This window comes from Rhineura floridana, chromosome 11 (genome assembly GCF_030035675.1).
Source record: "Rhineura floridana isolate rRhiFlo1 chromosome 11, rRhiFlo1.hap2, whole genome shotgun sequence".
NCBI classification, from domain to species: Eukaryota; Metazoa; Chordata; class Lepidosauria; order Squamata; family Rhineuridae; genus Rhineura; species Rhineura floridana.
Window position 1 is genome coordinate 4333248 of NC_084490.1, and position 19635 is coordinate 4352882.

The 19635-nt window shown below is 45.6% G+C and overlaps 1 protein-coding gene and 1 non-coding gene across 3 annotated transcripts; both read left to right on the forward strand.

Annotated features, from left to right (window-relative positions):
- The first annotated feature begins 4376 nt into the window (after positions 1-4376).
- On the forward strand, positions 4377-4508 carry LOC133368127 (U8 small nucleolar RNA). The gene has a single exon (XR_009758591.1). It is a non-coding gene; the product is annotated as a U8 small nucleolar RNA (small nucleolar RNA).
- A 1100-nt stretch (positions 4509-5608) lies between these two features.
- AURKB (aurora kinase B) lies at positions 5609-19555 on the forward strand. 2 transcript variants are annotated; one of them, XM_061588145.1, is made up of 10 exons: positions 5609-5802; positions 7774-7915; positions 8344-8571; positions 11179-11329; positions 11574-11637; positions 11841-12032; positions 15675-15813; positions 16573-16721; positions 16841-17015; positions 18941-19555. In XM_061588145.1, the coding sequence occupies exons 3-10, from the start codon at positions 8524-8526 to the stop codon at positions 19115-19117; spliced, it is 1095 nt and encodes a 364-aa protein (XP_061444129.1). In that variant the 5' UTR covers positions 5609-5802; positions 7774-7915; positions 8344-8523; the 3' UTR covers positions 19118-19555. The 2 variants fall into 2 exon arrangements, with proteins under 2 accessions (XP_061444129.1, XP_061444128.1); XM_061588144.1 differs by lacking the exon at positions 7774-7915.
- The last annotated feature ends 80 nt before the right edge of the window (positions 19556-19635 follow it).

Below are 19635 nucleotides of genomic sequence, written 5' to 3' on the forward strand. Positions count from 1 at the left end.
ACAGAAGGGGAAGAAAGTCTAAGTCTTCATTCAACCCATATGGCTGGCTGTACAGTTTGCCCCATTTGGATGGACTCACCTAGCTATTTTGGAATGCTGTTGCCGGGGGGAGGGGGGAGGGACATGTGCAGCCAACAGCAAGAGGGCAGGTAGAAAATGGAAATTTGGGGAAGGGGCATAGCTCAGAGCATCTGCTTTGCATGCAGAAGGTCCCAGGTTCAATTCCTGATGACCTCCAGACAGGGCTGTGAAAGACCTCACCGTAGACCAGTAGCATCATGCCCTAACAATCAGAACCCATATGTTTATTTGGATTGTGGCCTTTTTAAATCACATTTTCTCCACATTTATATCTCACACTTCCTCCCAAGGCTCTCAGAGCAGCATGCAGGAGTTCAGTTTATCCTCCCAACAATCCTGTGAGGTAGGTTAGGCTGAGAGGTGGTGACTTCCCCCAAGAAGACCATCTGAGTTTCTTGGCTGAGCATGTTTTCCACATCCAAACCCAACACTGTAGACTAGGGGTGGGGAAGGACTACATTCCCTTTGGGGAACCTTCTGGGGGCTGCATGATAGTGGTGGGCAGGGGCAGGGACAAAAGTGGGCGGATCAATGGATATAATTTTTTGTGTAGTAGGGTATAGTCGTTGTTGTTGTTGTTGTTATGTGCCTCCAAGTCGACTATGACTTATGGCGACCCTCTGAATCAGCGACCTCCAAGAGCATCTGTCATGAACCACCCTGTTCAGATCTTGTAAGTTCAGGTCTGTGGCTTCCTTTATGGAATCAATCCATCTCTTGTCTGGCCTTCCTCTTTTTCTACTCCCTGCTGTTTTCCCCAGCATTATTGTCTTTTCTAGTGAATCATTTCTTTTCATGCTGTGTCCAAAGTATGATAACCTCAGTTTCATCATTTTAGCTTCTAGTGACAGTTCTGGTTTAATTTGTTCTAACACCCAATTATTTGTCTTTTTCGCAGTCCATGGTATGCACAAGCTCTCCTCCAACACCACATTTCAAATGAGTTGATTTTTCTCTTACCCACTTTTTTCACTGTCCAACTTTCACATCCATACATAGAGATTGGGAATACCATGGTCTGAATGATCCTGACTTTGGTGTTCAGTGATACGTCTTTGCATTTGAGGGTGTGGGTATATTTGAGCCACACCTAAATCAAGGGATTTCTGCAAACCCACCTCTCCATATCTGCATCAAGAGGCATTGTCATAGCTCAAGGGCAGTCCCAAGAGCTGGTGAGAGGGGGGTGACCTGAGGACAGTTCTTAGGGCCAGATGGGGAGGCCTGGGGAGCCGCATTGAGCCCCCAGGCCTGTGGTTCCCCACACCTGCACTGCACCCTGCAACACAATCTCCGTTTATGCAAAGGGCTGTAGATCACACCATATTCCCTGGTTGCTCACCCACCCACCCACCAATTTGCCTTTTTCACAGCTGCCGCACACTGGGTCGACATTTTCATCGTGCTGTCCACTACAACCCCGAGGTCTCTCTCCTGGTAGGTCATCACCAGTTCAGACCCCATGAGCTTATATGTGAAATTAAGATTTTTTGCTCCAATATGCATAATTTTACACTTGTTTATATTGAATTGCATTTGCCATTTTTCCGCTCACTTATCAAAAACCCCTTTTAGGGGGTTCCCAAGCCACAACATCCTGCTGGCAATCAGGTGCTTGGAAATTGCTGCTAACCCTGTGCTCGCCACTTCCCAAAGCACAAAACATAGAGTTAGGACAGTGGTTGTTTCTCCTCTCCCCATGGGGGGTGGGGACAAAGAAGCTGGTATTTTAAAGGCATTGCTGCCTGCAAGAAAGGTCCCTCTCACAGGTGATCTGCAAAAAACAGGTTTCTTCCCCTGCACTTTGCATATCAGCTGAGAGAAGGGCTTTTCTCTCACACATGATGCCTGTAAAATACAGGGACTATTGTTTGACAAGTGTTTCTTTCTCCTTGCACAGACTCACTGCAGCCAAAACGGACGGTGCATGGGGAGAGAGAGAAAGAAGACTAAGAAACTGGGTGGAGCGTGAGATGAAGTAGCATTTCTTGACACAGAAGGGGCGGAGGAAGGCTGAAGAAAGGGAGAAGGAAGGCTGCCTGTAAAATACAAGGGGAATTGCATGTAAAGCAGTTCTTTTCCCCTCAGTTGTGTTTTTTTGCAGATTGTGAGAAAATGGATGGGGGCAGGGAGGGAGAAGCACTTCACGAAGGGTGGGGGTAGACAGAAAGAGCAAAGGGCTAAGAAGAATGATGCTGCCTATGTTTTACAAGGGGAAGTAAACCTGCTTTTTGAAAATCAGCTGTGAGAATGAGTTCTGTCTCACACAGTAATGTCTGTAAAATACCCCCACTCTCCTTAGCCCTTTGTCTCTCTACCCCACCCTCCACTTTCTCCCAATCTGCAAAAAGCACCATTGAGGGAGAAAAAATACTTTACAAGCAATGCGCCCTGTATTTTACAAGCAGCCTTCCTTCCTTCATCTCTCTTCCTTCATCTCTCTTCTCTGTGAGAAAATGCTGCTTTGCCTCACTCTTAGCCCCTCCCTCCCCTCCATGTTGGCTGCTATGGGTCTGTGTGGGACTGTTTGAAAGCCCTTCATCTGAGTAGAATTCTGATGCAAACCCCCTCTTAAACCAGGCTTGGCCGTCCCTGTTCTTTTCAGTAAACTTCCCTCTCTTAACTCCTGCTGACTCTCTTTCTCCTGGTGTTTCTCTCCTTCCCACAACAATAGATGGTGAGAGCCAATTAGCATGCAAGGAGATTCATACTGACTGCTGATTAGCTGTAGTGACTCTTGACCTTGCTGGATTCTCCAGCTCTCCTAAGGCAAGAGGAATGGATGATGATGGACTGCCTTCAAGTCGATTCTGACTTATGGTGACCCTACAAATAGGGTTTTCATGGTAAGCGGTGTTCAGAGGTGGTTTACCATTGCCCTCCTCTGAGGCTGAGAGGCAGTGACTGGCCCAAGGTTTGTGGAGGAAGCCGTGAAAGAGACAGGCTTTGCTATCGAGTGGCTGAAGAAGACCAGGATTGTCTTCGCTCCATCTGTGACGGATGCCAAAGGGGCCTGCACAGTGGTGGCCCAGAAATGCTGGAGTTGAAGAGAAGGCTATTGAAGAAATAATGGGAAGAGGCAGGAAAAGTCTGGGTATATTTTATTAGGATGATTTGTTATTTCTTTATAAAGTGCTGAAATGTCACCAGGCAGAGCAGAGCAATTAGAAGCAACATGTGTCCTTCCTCGGGCTGATGGCCTTATATGGAATATGCAACATTGTGCAAATAAAATAACAACAACCATATCTCTTGCATCGTTGTCCTTTGTCCTTAAGTTTTGGAAATATATTTGCATTGTGTGTTTGTGTACATTACACAGTGAAATCCATAATGATAGTTCTCTTTGTCATCTTGAGAGATACAGGTGTTCTGTCTCATGTATAGCTGCAGCAGGGGTTCCCCCACAATATTCATATATATGGATCTGCCTTAGTTTCTCTTCCTGACAATGCAGAATAAATGTATATATACATTCCTTCCGGCTAAGGTTCTTTAGAGATACTTTCTGCTGATGGAAATATTGGAATTTTGAATGCCCACCCATCCCCATCATCCCCATGCATGCTGGCTCCATGTCTGACCTTTGTGCGTTGAGCATGAAGGTTTGAAAGGAGATTCTAATCATGTTCAGTTAAATGCACCTAGAAGCATTTTCACGACTGGGTTTCCCAATTCTGTCTCTCCTATGCATCTCCTCCCAAACACATTCAGAATGACCTTTCTTTGTGTTGAACACAGGGAGATCTGCTGTGGAGCCGTCTGCACTGGGATGTTGGTGGTGGCAGTGGTTTACTTGCACCTTTCTGCTTGTTCTCCTGGTCTCTGAGCCAGATACACATGAATAGGACTTCTGTCTTTCTCAGCGTTCCATAAATTGAAAATTGTCACTTGTTTCTCTCACAATGCTTGCATCTCCTCCCCCACCATTTCCCCGTCTGTTTTCCTTAGCACAGCGCGCAAAATCTGCTGCGCCTAACTCTACTCTCTTTCGAGGAGTAAATACGGTATAGCTGACTCTTGAATTTCTCGAGGACCACGGCCACTCAATGCAAATTAGGTAGCGCATGGCTCCCTGGGAAAGCAGATGGTTCTCGGGCTCGGCCGTCTTTGTGCGGCTTATACAAGACGCCCGGGTGATACTTGGGATTGGAAATGATGGAACCGAAGGCAAAAAGCCATAGAAGAGGCAGAAACCACCGCTTAGTGAAGGTGTCGTCGCCTTCATCTTGCTCCACCGTGACCTGTTTGACTCTGCCCAAAATGGCGCCTCCCGCGCCTCCCTGTTCGAAGTATCGTCAGTGAGGTATATCCTTACCTGTTCCTCCTCTGGGAGAACAGAAAATGATGAACGGAGAGCGCATGAAACATGATTAGAGTTTCCGCTGGCCGGGGAACAGCAACACCCCGGTCTGCTCCTTTCTGATTTTCCTGACGATCTCTTCATTTTTCACCATGGTAGCGTAACAACAGAAGAATACAAAATGTCTAATTTTCTTTAAAAAATTTCCAGCTGATTTATTCAAGACAATTAAAGTCTTTATTTTTTTAACGTGAAACGGTGGTTGTCACAGACGTTTGTATATTGTTCTTTCGCCTCCCCCTTACATCTGGTTTTCCATTATGCATGACACTCTAAAACAATTCTCTAATAGTGCTTTTCTCAACAACCCTGTAGGGTAGCGTAGGTTTGCCTGAGCGCGATCGACGGGTTCGAGGTTGCCCAGCAACTCTTCTTCTGGTGTTTAATGGCAAATCAAGGCCAGGACAAAGCTATTATGCCACCTACTGTCAATCTCATGTGACACAACTCATTCACAACATTTCATAAAGCTTAGTATCTTTAACAAACTGCCAAATCCAGCAACCCTTGCGGCTGATGGAAGTTTTTTCACCTACTGTATCTTGCTCTAATTCCAGAGATGCTCTTACAAAACAGTGCACCCCACCCCACTCTGGCTCTCCTTTTCTGATTGGTGGATTGAAATTTCCGTCAGTAGTAACTGGACACCCTTCTTTCATCTTTGTCTGGGGTTGGCTGAATAAGGCCTGGCAGATGACGCCCGTTCATTGATATTAGCTGCCCTTTCTATGCTTTGATTGGCACGTTTGCTTCGGATCTCACCCCTTCCTTTCTCCCTAGGATGCGTTGTCTTCCCTGGCCTTGCTTGGTGTTTGCCTACCACCCATTCTTCATTCGTTCCACGCACGATCTCCACTACTTTACTTAACATCTCACAAAATGGCCGACGTACCCCCTCCTTTTCTCTTTTCTAATTGGCTGACCTCCGGAGACTGACAAGGAACCTTTAAAGAGCATCCTAGCCCTCATACAGCCCGGGAGTGGAGAATCAGCCAATCAATAGCCTCCCTCTCCCTGGTAAATCCTGCCCTTCTCTCTCCCTCAGCATCCGTTAGGAAACGAGGGGAGCCTCTTGAGAGACGTTGAAGCTTGACCAATGGAAGGGCAGAAGAGACTTGCGAGGGGTGGTGCATGTCGTGGAGGCGAGAGAAGGGTGGACCTGCTGACCACCTGTTAGCCAATGAGAGAATGAAAGAGTGGCGTCCTCGGGAGAGAGGATAACCAATGCGGAGGCGCGTTTTGCCAGCTAGCGTCTTGAACGCCGGGGCAGCCAATAGGGCTCCGGGAGGGTAGATTTGAAACGTGAAGGCAAGCGGCGAGTGAGGCGACGCCGAGGGGGGGAAAAGGCGCGTCTGCAGGTAGAGCGGCAAAGAGGGTCTGAAGAAGCGGGTTGAGGGGTCCGAGAGGGCGGGGAGGGAGCCGCCTAAGTGGCCGGCCGTCCAGGTGCTGCGGGCCTCCAGCTCCCATTATCATCCATTGGCCATGCTGGGTGGACTGGTGGGAGATGGAGCCCAGCATAAAATGGAGGGCCACAGGGCTCCCGTGCCCTAGGAGGGGAGGCCGGGTGGGGGGGACCTAAGAAGGTCCACACCAGTATTCTATTCCACTTTAGGCAGTCATGGCTTCCTCCCAAAGAATCCTGGGAAGTGTAGTTTGTGAAGGGTGCGGAGAGTTGCTAGGAGAGGCCCTGTTCCCCTCACAGAGCTACAGTTCCCAGAAGAGGGGTTTATTGTTCAAGACTCTGGCCGCAGCAACTCTGTCAGGGGAACAGGAGTCTCCTAATAATGCTCAGCATCCTTCACAAACTACACTTCCCAGGATTTTTGGGGGGAAGCCATGGCTGTTTAAAGTGTCTGGTGTGGATGTGGCCTCAGTCGGAGTATTGGGGTCCATCTAGCGGCTCTCCAGTCTTTCCTAGCCCTACCTGGAGATGCTGGGGATTGAACCTGAAGCTCTGTGGCTGAGCTAGGCTCATCCCAAAAGCATATGATTGTGGGAAGCTACTGTATACCTAGTCAGATAGTTGGGGGGCCTGTCTAGCTCAGTCCACCATTTCCTACCCTTTGGGTTCCCAGATGTTGCTGGGCTACAACTTCCATCGGCCTCAGCCAGCATGAGCAATAGTTAGGAATTATGGGAATTATAGTCCAGCAACATCTGGGGGCCCAAACATTGGGAAAGGCTGTTGGTGTTCAACAGGTCTTTTTTTTTCATATTTGCCAACATTATGGTGAATGTGTTATAAATTTTGCCACATAATTTTTTAAACTGTGTTTTGAAGGTAAAAAATGTACAATAATGTTTTGAGTTATTTATTGATAGAATTAGTGAGAAATGTGACATATATTTTCATTAAGTAGTGCAGGGAAATCAGGCATAAAATCAGTTAGAATACATCTCAACTCCACCTCCAAGTTTTTTTGTCCAATATTTGGGACTTATATTTTGATTTCACAATTTTTACCACAGAAAAAGTTGATTCCCAGAGCTATGTTGAACCAAGAATTGAAAATAGTTTTGAAATAACTTTATTTAGACCCCCAAGCTCATTTTGATTTAAAATATGAGTCCACATCGTGACAACTGAATCATCTTTCAGTTGTTGAGTTCTTTGAAGTAAAATCGCATCCATCTCAAAAAGGCGCCTCTCCAAAGAAAGAAGCCTCCCAAGCTCTCGAGACAGTTGAGAATTGTAGGTGCCAACTTCAAATGGATCTTACATGAATTTAAAAACAATTCTGTACTTTTCAAAGTCAGCAAAGTGTCTAGGACCCAAGGATGAATATGATTGTTAAGGGTGCAGGGCAGGCATTTTTTTGATCTGGTACATGTGTAAAATAATTTTATTTAAACCAATTTGTCACAGGTCAATAGCTGTTTTGCCACATGTGGTGAGTGGTGACTGCTGGACACCAAGAGTCTACACTGCAGCAGCCGCTCTGCAGAGGTTCAGACTGGGCATAACTCCCAGCTTTAGCTGGGGTTGCCGTTGGGGACTGAATGTGGGATCTTCTGCATGCAAAGCAGGTTCTCAACCACTGAGCTATGGTCCTTCTCCTCTCAAAAGGGGGAATGGCTGAGAGTAAACAAACTTGTTCCCGGAGAGCCAGGAGCTCATTGCACACCCACAACTCTTGTCCTACATGCAAATAGTTGTACATACTTCAGACGGTGCAAAACACTGGAAAGGCCCTGCATGCCTGCTGGCTTCTTACCTGCATAATAGTTTTTGTAGTTTATTGACTTATTGAAAGCAAAGGTTTTGTTCATCTCAAGGGACAGATGGGTAGAGTGGCTCTGCTGATTAGCTCGTCTTGATGCTTTGTCAGCTGGGGGCTCCCTCAAGCCTGTGCGGCAGGATCAGTGTGGAGCGGCCTTTCCAATGCAAAGCAGAACTGCTTTTTTCTTCATCGGTGTGTGAACGAGCAGTCCCTGCAGGAATTGTTCTGTTGCATAGCAATGAAGAAACAGGTGCGTGTTTTACAGTGGTCTTTGAGATCACTGGAGCGATCTTTGTGGGGGGGAAGAGAAACTGCTTCAAAGAGTACTTGCAGCACTGTTTGAAATGGTCTCTCCTGCCCCTTTGAAGATCACTCCAGTGATCATTAAAGGGGGGGAAAGAATGCTTCAAACAGCACTTGCTTGGATCGCTCTCTTCACATCAGCTGGGGTGTATGTGTGTGGGTGCGTGCGCGCGCAATCCTGCTTAGTGTCAAGTTTGGGTGTGCTAGCTTGTGAGCAGGGATTAAATCCTGCCCCTTGGGAGGGCCAAGATTGGCCAGAGGTGCTCCACCTCTCCTGTAGCATAAAAACTTACAATAAAACAATTTATATACACATAAAACCATAGCATTTTAACTAGCTTCTCTTTTGATAAACATGGAAATACTGTTGTTCAGTTCCACAGAATTAGAGCATTAGATCCATTATCCAGTGATAGAGTGGCTGTTGGGAGCTGCAGTAATCTTGGGAACAGTCTTTCTGACGTGGTGCTGCACACCAGGGTCTCCCCCCTGGGGCTGTGAGATCTGAGGGTCTCCCAGGTGTGTCTGGAGGGAAGAGGACTTTCGTCACTGAGGATGGCAAATAAGGAAAATGTGAGCAGTATATATAACAGCCTTTCCAAAGTAAGTCATGCTCTATATCTGCCACTCTAGAAAACTGTGGGGTGGGAATGTCCGTGGGGCACGAGCTGATGAGTAGTGAGGGGCTCTTTATGTAGAGGGGGCTTGAATTGCCCCCCCCATTTTATTTTTCCAAAGAAAATTTTCTGTTTCCTTAGTAACAATGAATGGATGTCAGTTGCAAATCCAATACTGGGCAAAGTTGGCAGTTCCAAAGTTCTTTGCTTTTCCTCACTTGTTGTTGTTATGTGCCTTCAAGTCGATTACGACTTATGGCGACCCTATGAATCAGCGACCTCCAAGAGCATCTGTCATGAACCACCCTGCTCAGATCTTCTAAGTTCAGGTCTGTGGCTTCCTTTGGAATCAATCCATCTCTTGTTTGGCCTTCCTCTTTTTCTACTCCTTGCTGTTTTTCCCAGCATTATTGTCTTTTGTAGTGAACCATGTCTTCTCATGATGTGTCCAAAGTATGATAACCTCACTTTCATCATTTCAGCTTCTAGGGACAGTTCTGGTTTAATTTGTTCTAACACCCAATTATTTGTCTTTTTCGCAGTCCATGGTATGCGCAAAGCTCTCCTCCAGCACCACATTTCAAATGAGTTGATTTTTCTCTTATCCACCTTTTTCACTGTCCAACTTTCACATCCATACATAGAGACCGGGAATACCATGGTCTGAATGATCCTGACTTTGGTGTTCAGTGATACATCTTTGCATTTGAGGACCTTTACTAGTTCTCTCACTGCTGCCCTCCCCAGTCCTAGCCTTCTTCTGCTTTCTTGACTGTTGTCTCCAGTTTGGTTAATGACTGTGCCGAGGTATTGATAATCCTTGACAAGTTCAGTGTCCTCATTGTCAACTGTAAAGTTACATAAATCTTCTGTTGTCATTACTTTAGTCTTCTTGACGTTCAGCTGTAGTCCTGCTTTTGTGCTTTCCTCTTTAACTTTCATCAGCATTCGTTTCATATCATTACTGGTTTCTGCTAAGAGTATGGTATCGTCTGCATATCTTAAATTATTGATGTTTCTCCCTCCAATTTTCACACCTCCTTCATCTTGGTCCAATCCCGCTTTCCGTATGATATGTTCTGCATACTGATTAAACAAATAGGATGATAAAATACAACCCTGTCTCACACCCTTTCCGATGAGGAACCAATCAGTTTCTCCATATTCTGTCCTTACAGTAGCCTCTTGTCCAGAGTATAGGTTGCGCCTCAGGACACTAAATTTCCTCACTAAATACAAGCAAATAAACACGATTCCAGCACTAATCTCCAACAAGGGCCAGTTTCCCTTGTGACTTCCACAAAGTAATTTGTGATAGAAGCCTTTCAACTGTCACTAGAAGCTAAAATGATGTAACTGAGGTTATTCTACTTTGGACACAGAATGAGAAGACATGATTCACTAGAAAAGACAATAATGCTGGGAAAAACAGAAAGTAGAAAAAGAGGAAGGCCAAACAAGAGATGGATTGATTCCACAAAGGAAGCCACAGATCTGAACTTTCAAGATCTGAACAGGGTGGTTCATGACAGATGCTCTTGGAGGTCACTGATTCATAGGGTCGCCATAAGCTGTAATCGACTTAAAGGCACATAACAACAACAAGGTGGACGGGGCACTGCCCCATCAGTCTGTCTCCCCCTAGCCAGCCCTCATCTGCCTTCCTTCCTACTTAACAACTAGTCCATAGGGTGGCCCTGGCTGTCTGCTTCCTCCTTCTTAGTCTCAGTGTTGCACTTGTAGAACTCAGCAGAGGGGAGGATGGGGCAAACCTAGAATTGGTTGGCTAACTGATGTCATTGACTGTAGCTCCGGTCCGCTGTGGGGTCCCTGCCTTCTGCCCCACCAGTCCCAATGGGCACCAGCCACCACCACTTCCCACCAAACACCTCACCAGACTTGGAAGAGAAATGGTTGATTCTTTTGGACATTGCTTTTGTGCCCAGGGCTGTGTGTACCTTTGTGGGGTTGCTGAAAGATCTTAACACCAAATCTTAACACCAAAACTGTGATCAGACATTTCTGTGTTCTGCTTTTCTTCCCTGTTGTTAAAGGTCAGATGTAGGACCAGGTATATGCTGTGATAAAATTGCCCAAAGCTATCCGGTGTGACTCGAACAACGGATCGTGCAACTAGGCACATTTGCTTATCTCTGCTCTTGCTAGATTTAGTTTATCTTTAAAGATTTCTATACAGCTTTTCACAGAATGTATCAAAGGTGGAGTACAACAGTGTAAAACCATCATAACCACATAAGAAATGTACACATTATACAGTAAACCAAGAATAAATGAGCTGGTGATCGAGGGTCTGCAACTGTTTGGGCAGACAAGAATGTCTTCAACTGTGTGGGAGGCGGGGGGACAGCCCTATCTTCTCCCCACTGGGAAGTCGGGCATCTCTCTTCCCCGCCCCCTTTTGAACTTTCCCCAGGTGTTGCTCACATCTGTTAAGCGTCCTTGAAGCCAACAGGATTAGACATTTCATTTAAAAACAATACAAAGAAACGTTAAGATGTGGCTTTGAATGGAGCCAACAAAGGCGAGTCTTCTTTTGACTCCTGTTTATTCATACGTTGTCCGTTTCCTGCAGTATCGGGTTAACAGCCTAACAGGCCCTCAGCGGGTTCCCTGTAAGGATACCAGCACCCCATCCAGCACCCCTTCTGGATCGCTTTTGATGCAAAGAGCTATTACCAACAGCACAAAGCAGAACCTGAAGGCTTCCTGTGCCCAGAATATGGGTAAGACCATGTCTCTGTGGGGTTGGCAGGGGGAGGTAATGGTGAATGGGATTTTAAGCTGCTGACACTGGTTCTTGTAACGGTCAAATTGTCCCAGAGACGTCCCATTGCATTCAGTGTTGGCGAGCTGCTAATACCAAAGGATGCTGGGACATGTGGGCCCTCATGGCCTGCCTTGCGTTGTGTGTGGTGGCTGGTCTTGCTGTACTAGGGATGCATTTGATTTTGTCTTCTGTTTCTGTAGCTGTTCCAGGCAGGGTGCCTGCTGAGTCTAGTTGCACTGCTCAGCCACTGCAGGAAGGCTATGAGTGAGTTCCCTTTTAGTGGTTTTAAAAAAGGTGTGGCGGGTGTGGGGAATGTCTATCTGGACTTGGGGGTGGGGCTTGCATTCTCGGGCTACCAATAGGACTTCAGGGGGCCCATTCCTTTTTTTGTTTTTGCAATCTTCGCCATCAACTTACTCTTGGCCACCATACCAATTAAACATTTCCATCTGCCCTGCAATCCCAAGGCGAGTCTTCACCATTGATGACTTTGAGATTGGGCGGCCTCTAGGCAAAGGGAAGTTTGGGAACGTCTACCTGGCTCGGGAGAAACAATCCAAGTTCATTGTGGCTCTCAAGGTGCTCTTCAAATCCCACATGGTGAAGGAGGGCGTGGAGCATCAGCTGCGGCGGGAGATTGAAATCCAGAGTCACCTCAGGTATTGTGGAGACCGATAGTTTATAGTACAGTTGCAAATTCTCCAGTTCTAACTGGCTAAAGCTGCTTCTTCTTTTTAATATGCAGTTTGAAACGTTCTTCTCCCATCTCCTCTGGCAGTGGACAAGGTCTAACAAGAAACCAAGACTCCTGCTGGGGCCCCATTCACACCATACATTTATTCCACTTTCAACAGTCACGGCTTCCCCAAAGAATCCTTGAAAGTGTAATTTGTGAAGGGTGCTGAAAACTGATAGGAGACCCTCTGTTCCCCTCAGAACTACAACCGTCAGAACGGTTAAACAATCAGTCCCTCTTCACACAGAATTCTGGGGATTGTAGCTCTGTGATGGGAAGAATGGTCTCCTAACAACTGTCAGCATCCTTAACCAAACTACAGTTCCCAGGATTCTTTGGGGAAAGCCATGACTTTTTAAAGTGGAATAAATGTATGGTGGTGACTATGGCTTTGGTAGCCAAAGCCAGCAGATACTAGTTTTTGCCATGGGAGATAGACTAGGACACTCCTAATAGCTAGAATTGCAGGCAGCTGAAGCTGATTGTGTTCAATTGTAGGCAATTTCAGTGTCTTTTTTAAAAAATAAAATCTAGATCTTCCACAACACTGACAGGCCTTGAACTTATTTCTGGAAGATTTTGTTTTGTCTGTAGAGGTGTAAATGTAATAAGGTCTGATTCCTCTGTGCTGAACATCAGAGAAAGCCACCTCAGAGATGCCCTTTTCCTTCTAGCAATTAATAGCATGATTTAAGTTTGTCAGACTTCCAGGACCTCAGAAAGACACCTTCACTGATGTTCAAGAACACTGGGATGTAATCAGCTGAAGCCAGATAATCCATCATTTTAAACATCTTGCTTGGTTGGTAGGCTGTGGCTGAAAAGATGATGGAAACTTGGGATGTCCGTGTCAGCCTGCTTTGCCCTCTCTCTACAAGGATCGTTCACAAAAATGACCAAGAACAGATAAAGATCTAGAAAAGAATCCTGACAGGTTTAATAGCTGCTGTTCTTGTATGCAGAAATTTCTACCCCATCCACCCATCCACCCAAAGGAGACCAGTGCAGAAAATAACAAAGCAGCAAGGAATATTTTTTAAAAATTTAAAACAGTCTCTCCCAGCTAATAATTTCAAGGTTACCAAGAGCTAATGCATAGCATGTTGCCAGATGCACTAATGCATGGCAGTTGTGTGACCCTGTGGATCTTTCGCCCTAAAATGTACCCTTCCTTTTGTGCCTTTCTACTGCGTTTCTGACCAATATTACCGTATATTCTGGCGTATAAGACGACTGGGCGTATAAGACGACCCCCAACTTTTCCAGTTAAAATATAGAGTTTGGGATATAGTCGCCGTATAAGACCACCCCTGCTTATGACATGCAGGTACTTAGCAGGAAAACTGTCACTTATAAACTTATAAATATTAATATTTGGATTGTCCAGTTGTTTTGTTTTTGTGGCTAGGAATTACCACCAAAAACTGGGGAAAGATGTGAGAAATCTTTTTTTTAAAAGCAACATTAAATGCCTAGACTCTAGTTTCCAACACTATGGAGTATTTATTGATTAAGAGAATTTATATCCTGCCCTTTTGCTGTTAAAAACAGAGCTCAGCACAGCTTACAAATATAGTAAAAACAATAAAAATACACAATCAGAGAAAAACAAGCCAAAATGTTAGGAAAAGGAGTCTTTCACACCACATGCTCCGTTCTAAATACTGTTGCAGCAAGTTTTACAAGTTCCTCCAGCATTCCACTGGTGCAGGCACTCAGACATTCAAAGTACTGTATGTTTCTTAGGTTTTATAAAAGCAGAGCTTTGCTTAACTCAAAATTTCTTCTCCCTTTGATAACCACATCTACACAGGTTCCACCTCCATACTCAAAATGAAACTGAGCCTGGAAGTGTACAACAACCCCACACATACCTTGCTAATTCGATTATCAATGCCAGGATGTCTGTCTTATCGACTACTCTCCTGCTCCCCCCCCCCCACACACACCGGGCATCATGAAAGACCCAGTCCTGGGCTCAGAAAGAAAATAAATATCTGGTCCTCTTCAAAGTATTGATAAGCCTCTTGTTTTAATTGAAATAATAATTATAAATTCTTGTTCTTATCACTAATGGGAGTTAATTATCTTGCATATGCTGCTGTTGCTTCTATGGCTGTAACGGAGTGAGGTTAAAGATAAGTGAAATGCAAACAGGAAAAAAAAATACAGAAGGCAGTAACACTTTCCTAAATGTAATACCATACCAACCACAACAAGATTCCTATAAGGCAAAAAACTAAGCATCTCACAACCAGTCAGGATTCCTAACCAAAAACCAAAAATATGATAAATGAAGAAATATTTATATAAGCATAACTATCAAATATATTTATTATTTACACAAACTGTAAAGATATTTATAGTGCAATCCTAAATTTATTTATTCAGAAGCAAGTCCCAGCGTATTCAATGGGGCTTACTCAAACAGGGACAGAAATGCAACCTCAAGTGATAAGCAACTTCATTCACACAACCCAAAATTCCGAATCATGCCACTTTACACTGTTTTGCAACTGTTTATACTTGTTTTTATGGTTATTGGATTTTAAATGGCTTTATTTCTTGTTGTGAGCTGCCTTGGTTTCCAACCCTACCTCACAGGGGTGTTGGAAAGACTCCATACACACACTGCAGATGTATAAATACATACAGCCCATATAATAGTTTATTGTCAAACCAATTGGTCATTGCAGAAAAATCAGTATTAGTTTTTTAAAAATCAGTATTAGTTTCCTACAGAATAAAAACTGCAATACCTAAGTAAGCCCTGCCTACTTGCTTTAAAATAGGACTGGGGGCAGGGGGGGGCAGAAAGAGAACACAAACACAATTCTTTTTTACATTCACTCCAAAGTCCCATTGATTTTCAGCACATTCATAATCATGTCTACTCAAAAGTAATTCCTACTGAATTAATAACATTTACTCTGGACATATGGGATTAGCACTGTTTTTACCCCCAAAAGCAGCTATTGGGAAGATTTTCAAAACACTGCCCAGGATCTGACTCCTACACACAACAGGGGGAAAAACTGAAATGTATATACCTACCCAATTTATGAGATTTTCAGATAAACAGGAGGGGAAACCACCATTTTCTGGCCTCGCAATGAAGTTTTGCAGACACTGCCACCAAACAAACACTTCACTGATTGGCTGAAATCCTGAATGGGCGGGGTTAAAGCTACGAAGTGCTATACAGTAGTTTAAAAAAAGATTTAACCGGGGGTGGGTGGGTGCCTGACGTTTTTATATATATCTCGAGAACCGGACCACCTAGAAACTTAATTTTTTTTTAAAATGAAAGCTGAGAATCCGGGCCACCTAAGGGGCTAGCCGGGCGCCGGGTGGCATGCTTAGAATCCAGGTAAAACCCGGCTATCCGGGCAATATGGCAACCCTAATAAGACGACACCCGGCGTATAAGATGACCCCCGACTTTGGAGAAGATTTTCCAGGGTTAAAAAGTCGTCTTATACGCCGGAATATACGGTATATCCATGTGGGGTGTCTTTCTGCTGCTCTCTGGTGGTGAGTTCTAATGTGCCTTCCTTTTCTGCAGTCACCCCAATATCCTGCGCCTTTACAACTACTTCCACGACCGGAAGCGCGTATACCTGATCCTGGAGTACGCCCCTCGTGGGGAGCTCTATAAGGAACTGCAGAAGTATCAGCGCTTTGATGAGGAGAGGAGCGCCACGGTGAGCTTGAAGCTCTCTGGTCCTTTGGCTTTGAGACTGAAGAACAGCAGGGAACCTTGTAACCTTAAGACATCTCATACTCTGGGCCCATCTGCACTATACATTTAAAGCATTATTTTACCCTTTAAACAGTCATGGCTTCCTCCAAAGCATCCTGGTGGCTGTTGTTTGTCAGGGGTGCTGGGCATTGCTAGGAGACCTGTATCCCTCTCACAGAGCTAGTTCCCAGAGTAGTTGAACATCAATCCCTCTTCCCAGGGAACAGCTCCCAGGATGCTTTGGGGGGAAGCCATGACTGGTTAAAATGGAGTAATACTGCTTTAAATGTATAGGGGCCTTTAAATGCAGATGGGACCTTTGACTAGAAAGGCAGGAGGATGTGGTCTCCCCTCCGTCCTGGCAGGGTGTAGTTGAGCTTGTGACAGGCCAGCAGAAGGGGTGTGTGTGTGTGTGTGTGTGTGTGTGCGTGTGCGTGCGTGCGTGCGTGCGTGCGTGCGTGCCTTTAGCGCAGTCTTTGCCGACTGAGGGCCTTCCAGATGTTTTGGGCTACAACTCCCATCTAGAGGGTACCAGCTTGGGGAAAGCTGCTTTAGTGCTTGATCTGTTTGCCTTTCATTTGTAGGATGTGGTTTGTGGAGGGGTCTTTCCGTTTCCTCGGGGTGCCAAAAGAGCAGTGTGTGTGGTTCAAGATCCTCTTGGGTAGCAAAGCATTGGTGTCCCAAGATACTCAATTGGTGCCACTTTGCTTCTCCTCTGCAGTACATGGAAGAGCTGGCTGATGCTCTCCTCTACTGTCACCGTAAGAAGGTGATCCACCGCGACATCAAGCCGGAGAACTTGCTTATGGGGCTGAAGGGGGAGCTGAAGATAGCTGATTTTGGCTGGTCTGTACACGCCCCCTCTCTCAGGTAAGGGGCATCTTCAAGGCTTGGGATATGGGAGATTCCATTTTGGCTTTCAGGGACTGCCGAGTGTTATCAGATCCCTTCAGCTCTCACTCCTATCTGCCCATCTCCTCCTGCTTCAGGAGAAAGACCATGTGCGGAACTTTGGACTACCTGCCTCCCGAGATGATTGAAGGCAAAACGCACAATGAGAAGGTCGATCTCTGGTGCATTGGGATCTTGTGCTATGAGTTCTTGGTGGGGCACCCGCCCTTTGAGAGTGCCTCCCACTCAGAGACGTACCGCCGCATCGTATCGGTGAGTCTGCACCTTCCCAGTGTACACCGCTGACTGTAGTCAGCTTGGCACTTGGTCCAGTGTTACTTGTGCATGCCATCTCCGTACAGTGTTGCTGGGTTGTCCTGGGACAGTTCTGCTAGCCTGAAGGAGGTGGCGCTGCAGACTCTAGGGAATTGTTTGGAGAGAGAGGCGCAGAAGAGGGAGGGGAAGGCAAAGCATGAGAACTAGGAGCTTAGGAGGCAAAAGGACTGGGAAAAAGCATAGGGCCAATTACAGGCATACCCCACTTAACGCTGCTTCACTTAACATTGCCTCGCTATAACGTACATGCTCCATACGTCCCCATACCCTGCTTAACGTTCGCGTGCTTTGCAATAATGTACATTTTATTGGCATGACGCCGCTGCCATCTAGTGGTGATTGTGTGCATTACAAGTGAAGACAATTGCTTCACTTAAAGTAGATTTTCACTTAAAGTATACTCTCCGGTCCCATTGCGAACGTTAAAGCGGGGTATGCCTGTATTGAGGCTTCAGAGTGGGCTGTACCACCCTGTGTCTGAAACACTCATGACATGTTGCTTGTCACCTCTAAACAAACTGGATCTTTGCTGCTCACAATGTAGAACCGTCCCCTGGGCAGGGCTGCCACTGCATCCTTGGGAATCCAAGGCCCACCCCCCTCAGCAGTCAGAATAGTTAACAACCCCCTTTCCCCCTCATGGAGTCCTAGTGGAGCTGCAATGTATGCTTCTTGGGAATTGGGAGGTTTCGAGTCAGGGTGGAATAAATCGCTATACTGTTAATCTTAAGAAAGGGGAAATCCAGGCTCAGATTCCCCATTCTGACTTTAAATTGGCCTTGGGCCCATCCCTCTCTGCGTCTAGCTTACTTCATAGGGTGGTTGTGAGGATAAAGGCGGCGGTGGTGGTGCTCATGTTCATGAAGATGCTGTGAGCTCTTCTGGAGGAAGATACAGACACGCCATATAAACTGGCTGAGCATAAGCTGTCCAGCAATAATGTGGGATTTCCCCTCCTTCATGTGTTAGGATAGTTCTGAATAGGGTGGACAGATGAAGGAGGGACCCAAAGTTCTAGGGAGGACCATAGCTGAATGGGAGAGTATCTGCTGTGCACGCAGAAGGTCCCAGGTTCAATCTCTGCTATCTCCAGGTAGGGCTGGGAGAGACTTCTGCTGGAAGGGCAGGATATAAATCAAATAATAAATAAATAAATCCTGGAGAGCTGCTGCCAGGCAGTGTAGACAATTCTGAGCTAGATGGACCGATGCTCTGACACATTATGAGGCAGCTTTCTATGTTCCTCATGTACCACCGTCCCTTTCCCTCCAGCAAGATCTAGGTGGGTTCAATGGCGAAGTGCCTTTTCTGGACTAGACCGGATTTGTGAGGGTGACTGCATTTTCATGGCCCCATTTGGGAAGAAGGAATCTTGGAAAGAGCTGCAGCTTTCTTGCATTGCTTCCGTGTGCATGGTGGTTTTACACCAGCATTGGGGATTTCTACCCTCATATATACATCCTCACATAGACCTGTGCATACAGCCTGTTGCTACTGCATGTGAGGATTTCTAAATGCTCAGCTGTAGAACGTCTGGCACCCTCTGAGATAAGACCCCAGAAAGTACAGTAAGCTTAGAATCCCCCTCCTCTCCAAAAACGTTGAATCGTTAGATTTTCACATACTGAGACACTGAATATTTAGCATAAATGTGTTAAGTGTTGTGCAGAAGCTACTTGCCTCCTGTCTAGATATGTTAAGAATGCACGTATCAGACATGTATTTCTGTGGATGTGTGAAAGAGATCTCAGGAGGCACTTGTTCTTGCTCAAACTCTTAAATTATCCAGTGCTTGCTTCTATCAGAGTTCTGGTTTGTGGCCTGATCCCTTTTTTCTTTCTTCCTGCCCTGCACCAAAACAGGTAGATCTTAAGTTCCCACCATTTGTGACAGAAGCTGCCCGCGACTTGATTTCAAAGCTGCTGCGCCATAACCCGGCTGAACGGCTCCCACTGCAGGCTGTGATGGAACACCCCTGGGTGAAAGCCAACTCGCGACGGGTGCTGCCCCCCGTGTTTAACCCTGTGCCTGTGAACTAGATGCACAAAGAGGGATTAGACACAACCGAACAATGGCCAAGAATTATTTTTGGCTTAGTCTGGTTGCATTCTTGGAGTTGCCTTTCAAATGATGGCAGGGGTTTTGCCCCCAGAGGTCACTGCTGGAAGAACTGACCGAAGTCTAGTGCGTTTCTGCCTACTAGGGATTTCTTGTACTCAATACCCCTCGTATGATTGCTGATGTGCTCTTCAGTATCCATATTGAAAAATGTGTGTTAGTTCAATTGGGACTAACATGAGTATGGCCTTCAATCCATACTCTCAGAAAACCCCTTTTCCCCTTATTAATAAGCTTGCAGCCACTTGGGTGTTTCTAAGATCTTGTTCCTGTGGTATCCTTTTTTTGGTGTGTGTATATATATATATGTATACTATTGTGACTTTTTGTGTTCTTAATAAAAATTTGTCTAGAGGAAACATTTACATATATAAATACAATAAGGCATATATAAATCCAGTCCAAATCAAATAGAGGTATCAACTGGGCTAAAACTCTG

Excerpts from the sequence above, each read along its gene's own strand:
- AURKB (XM_061588145.1), top strand. The coding sequence starts at position 8,524 with ATGGCAAATAAGGAAAATGTGAGCAGTATATATAACAGCCTTTCCAAA. Across the intron at positions 11,638-11,840 it reads CCACTGCAGGAAGGCTATGA|GCGAGTCTTCACCATTGATG; the intron begins GTGAGTTCCCTT and ends TGCAATCCCAAG. Across the intron at positions 12,033-15,674 it reads GAAATCCAGAGTCACCTCAG|TCACCCCAATATCCTGCGCC; the intron begins GTATTGTGGAGA and ends CCTTTTCTGCAG.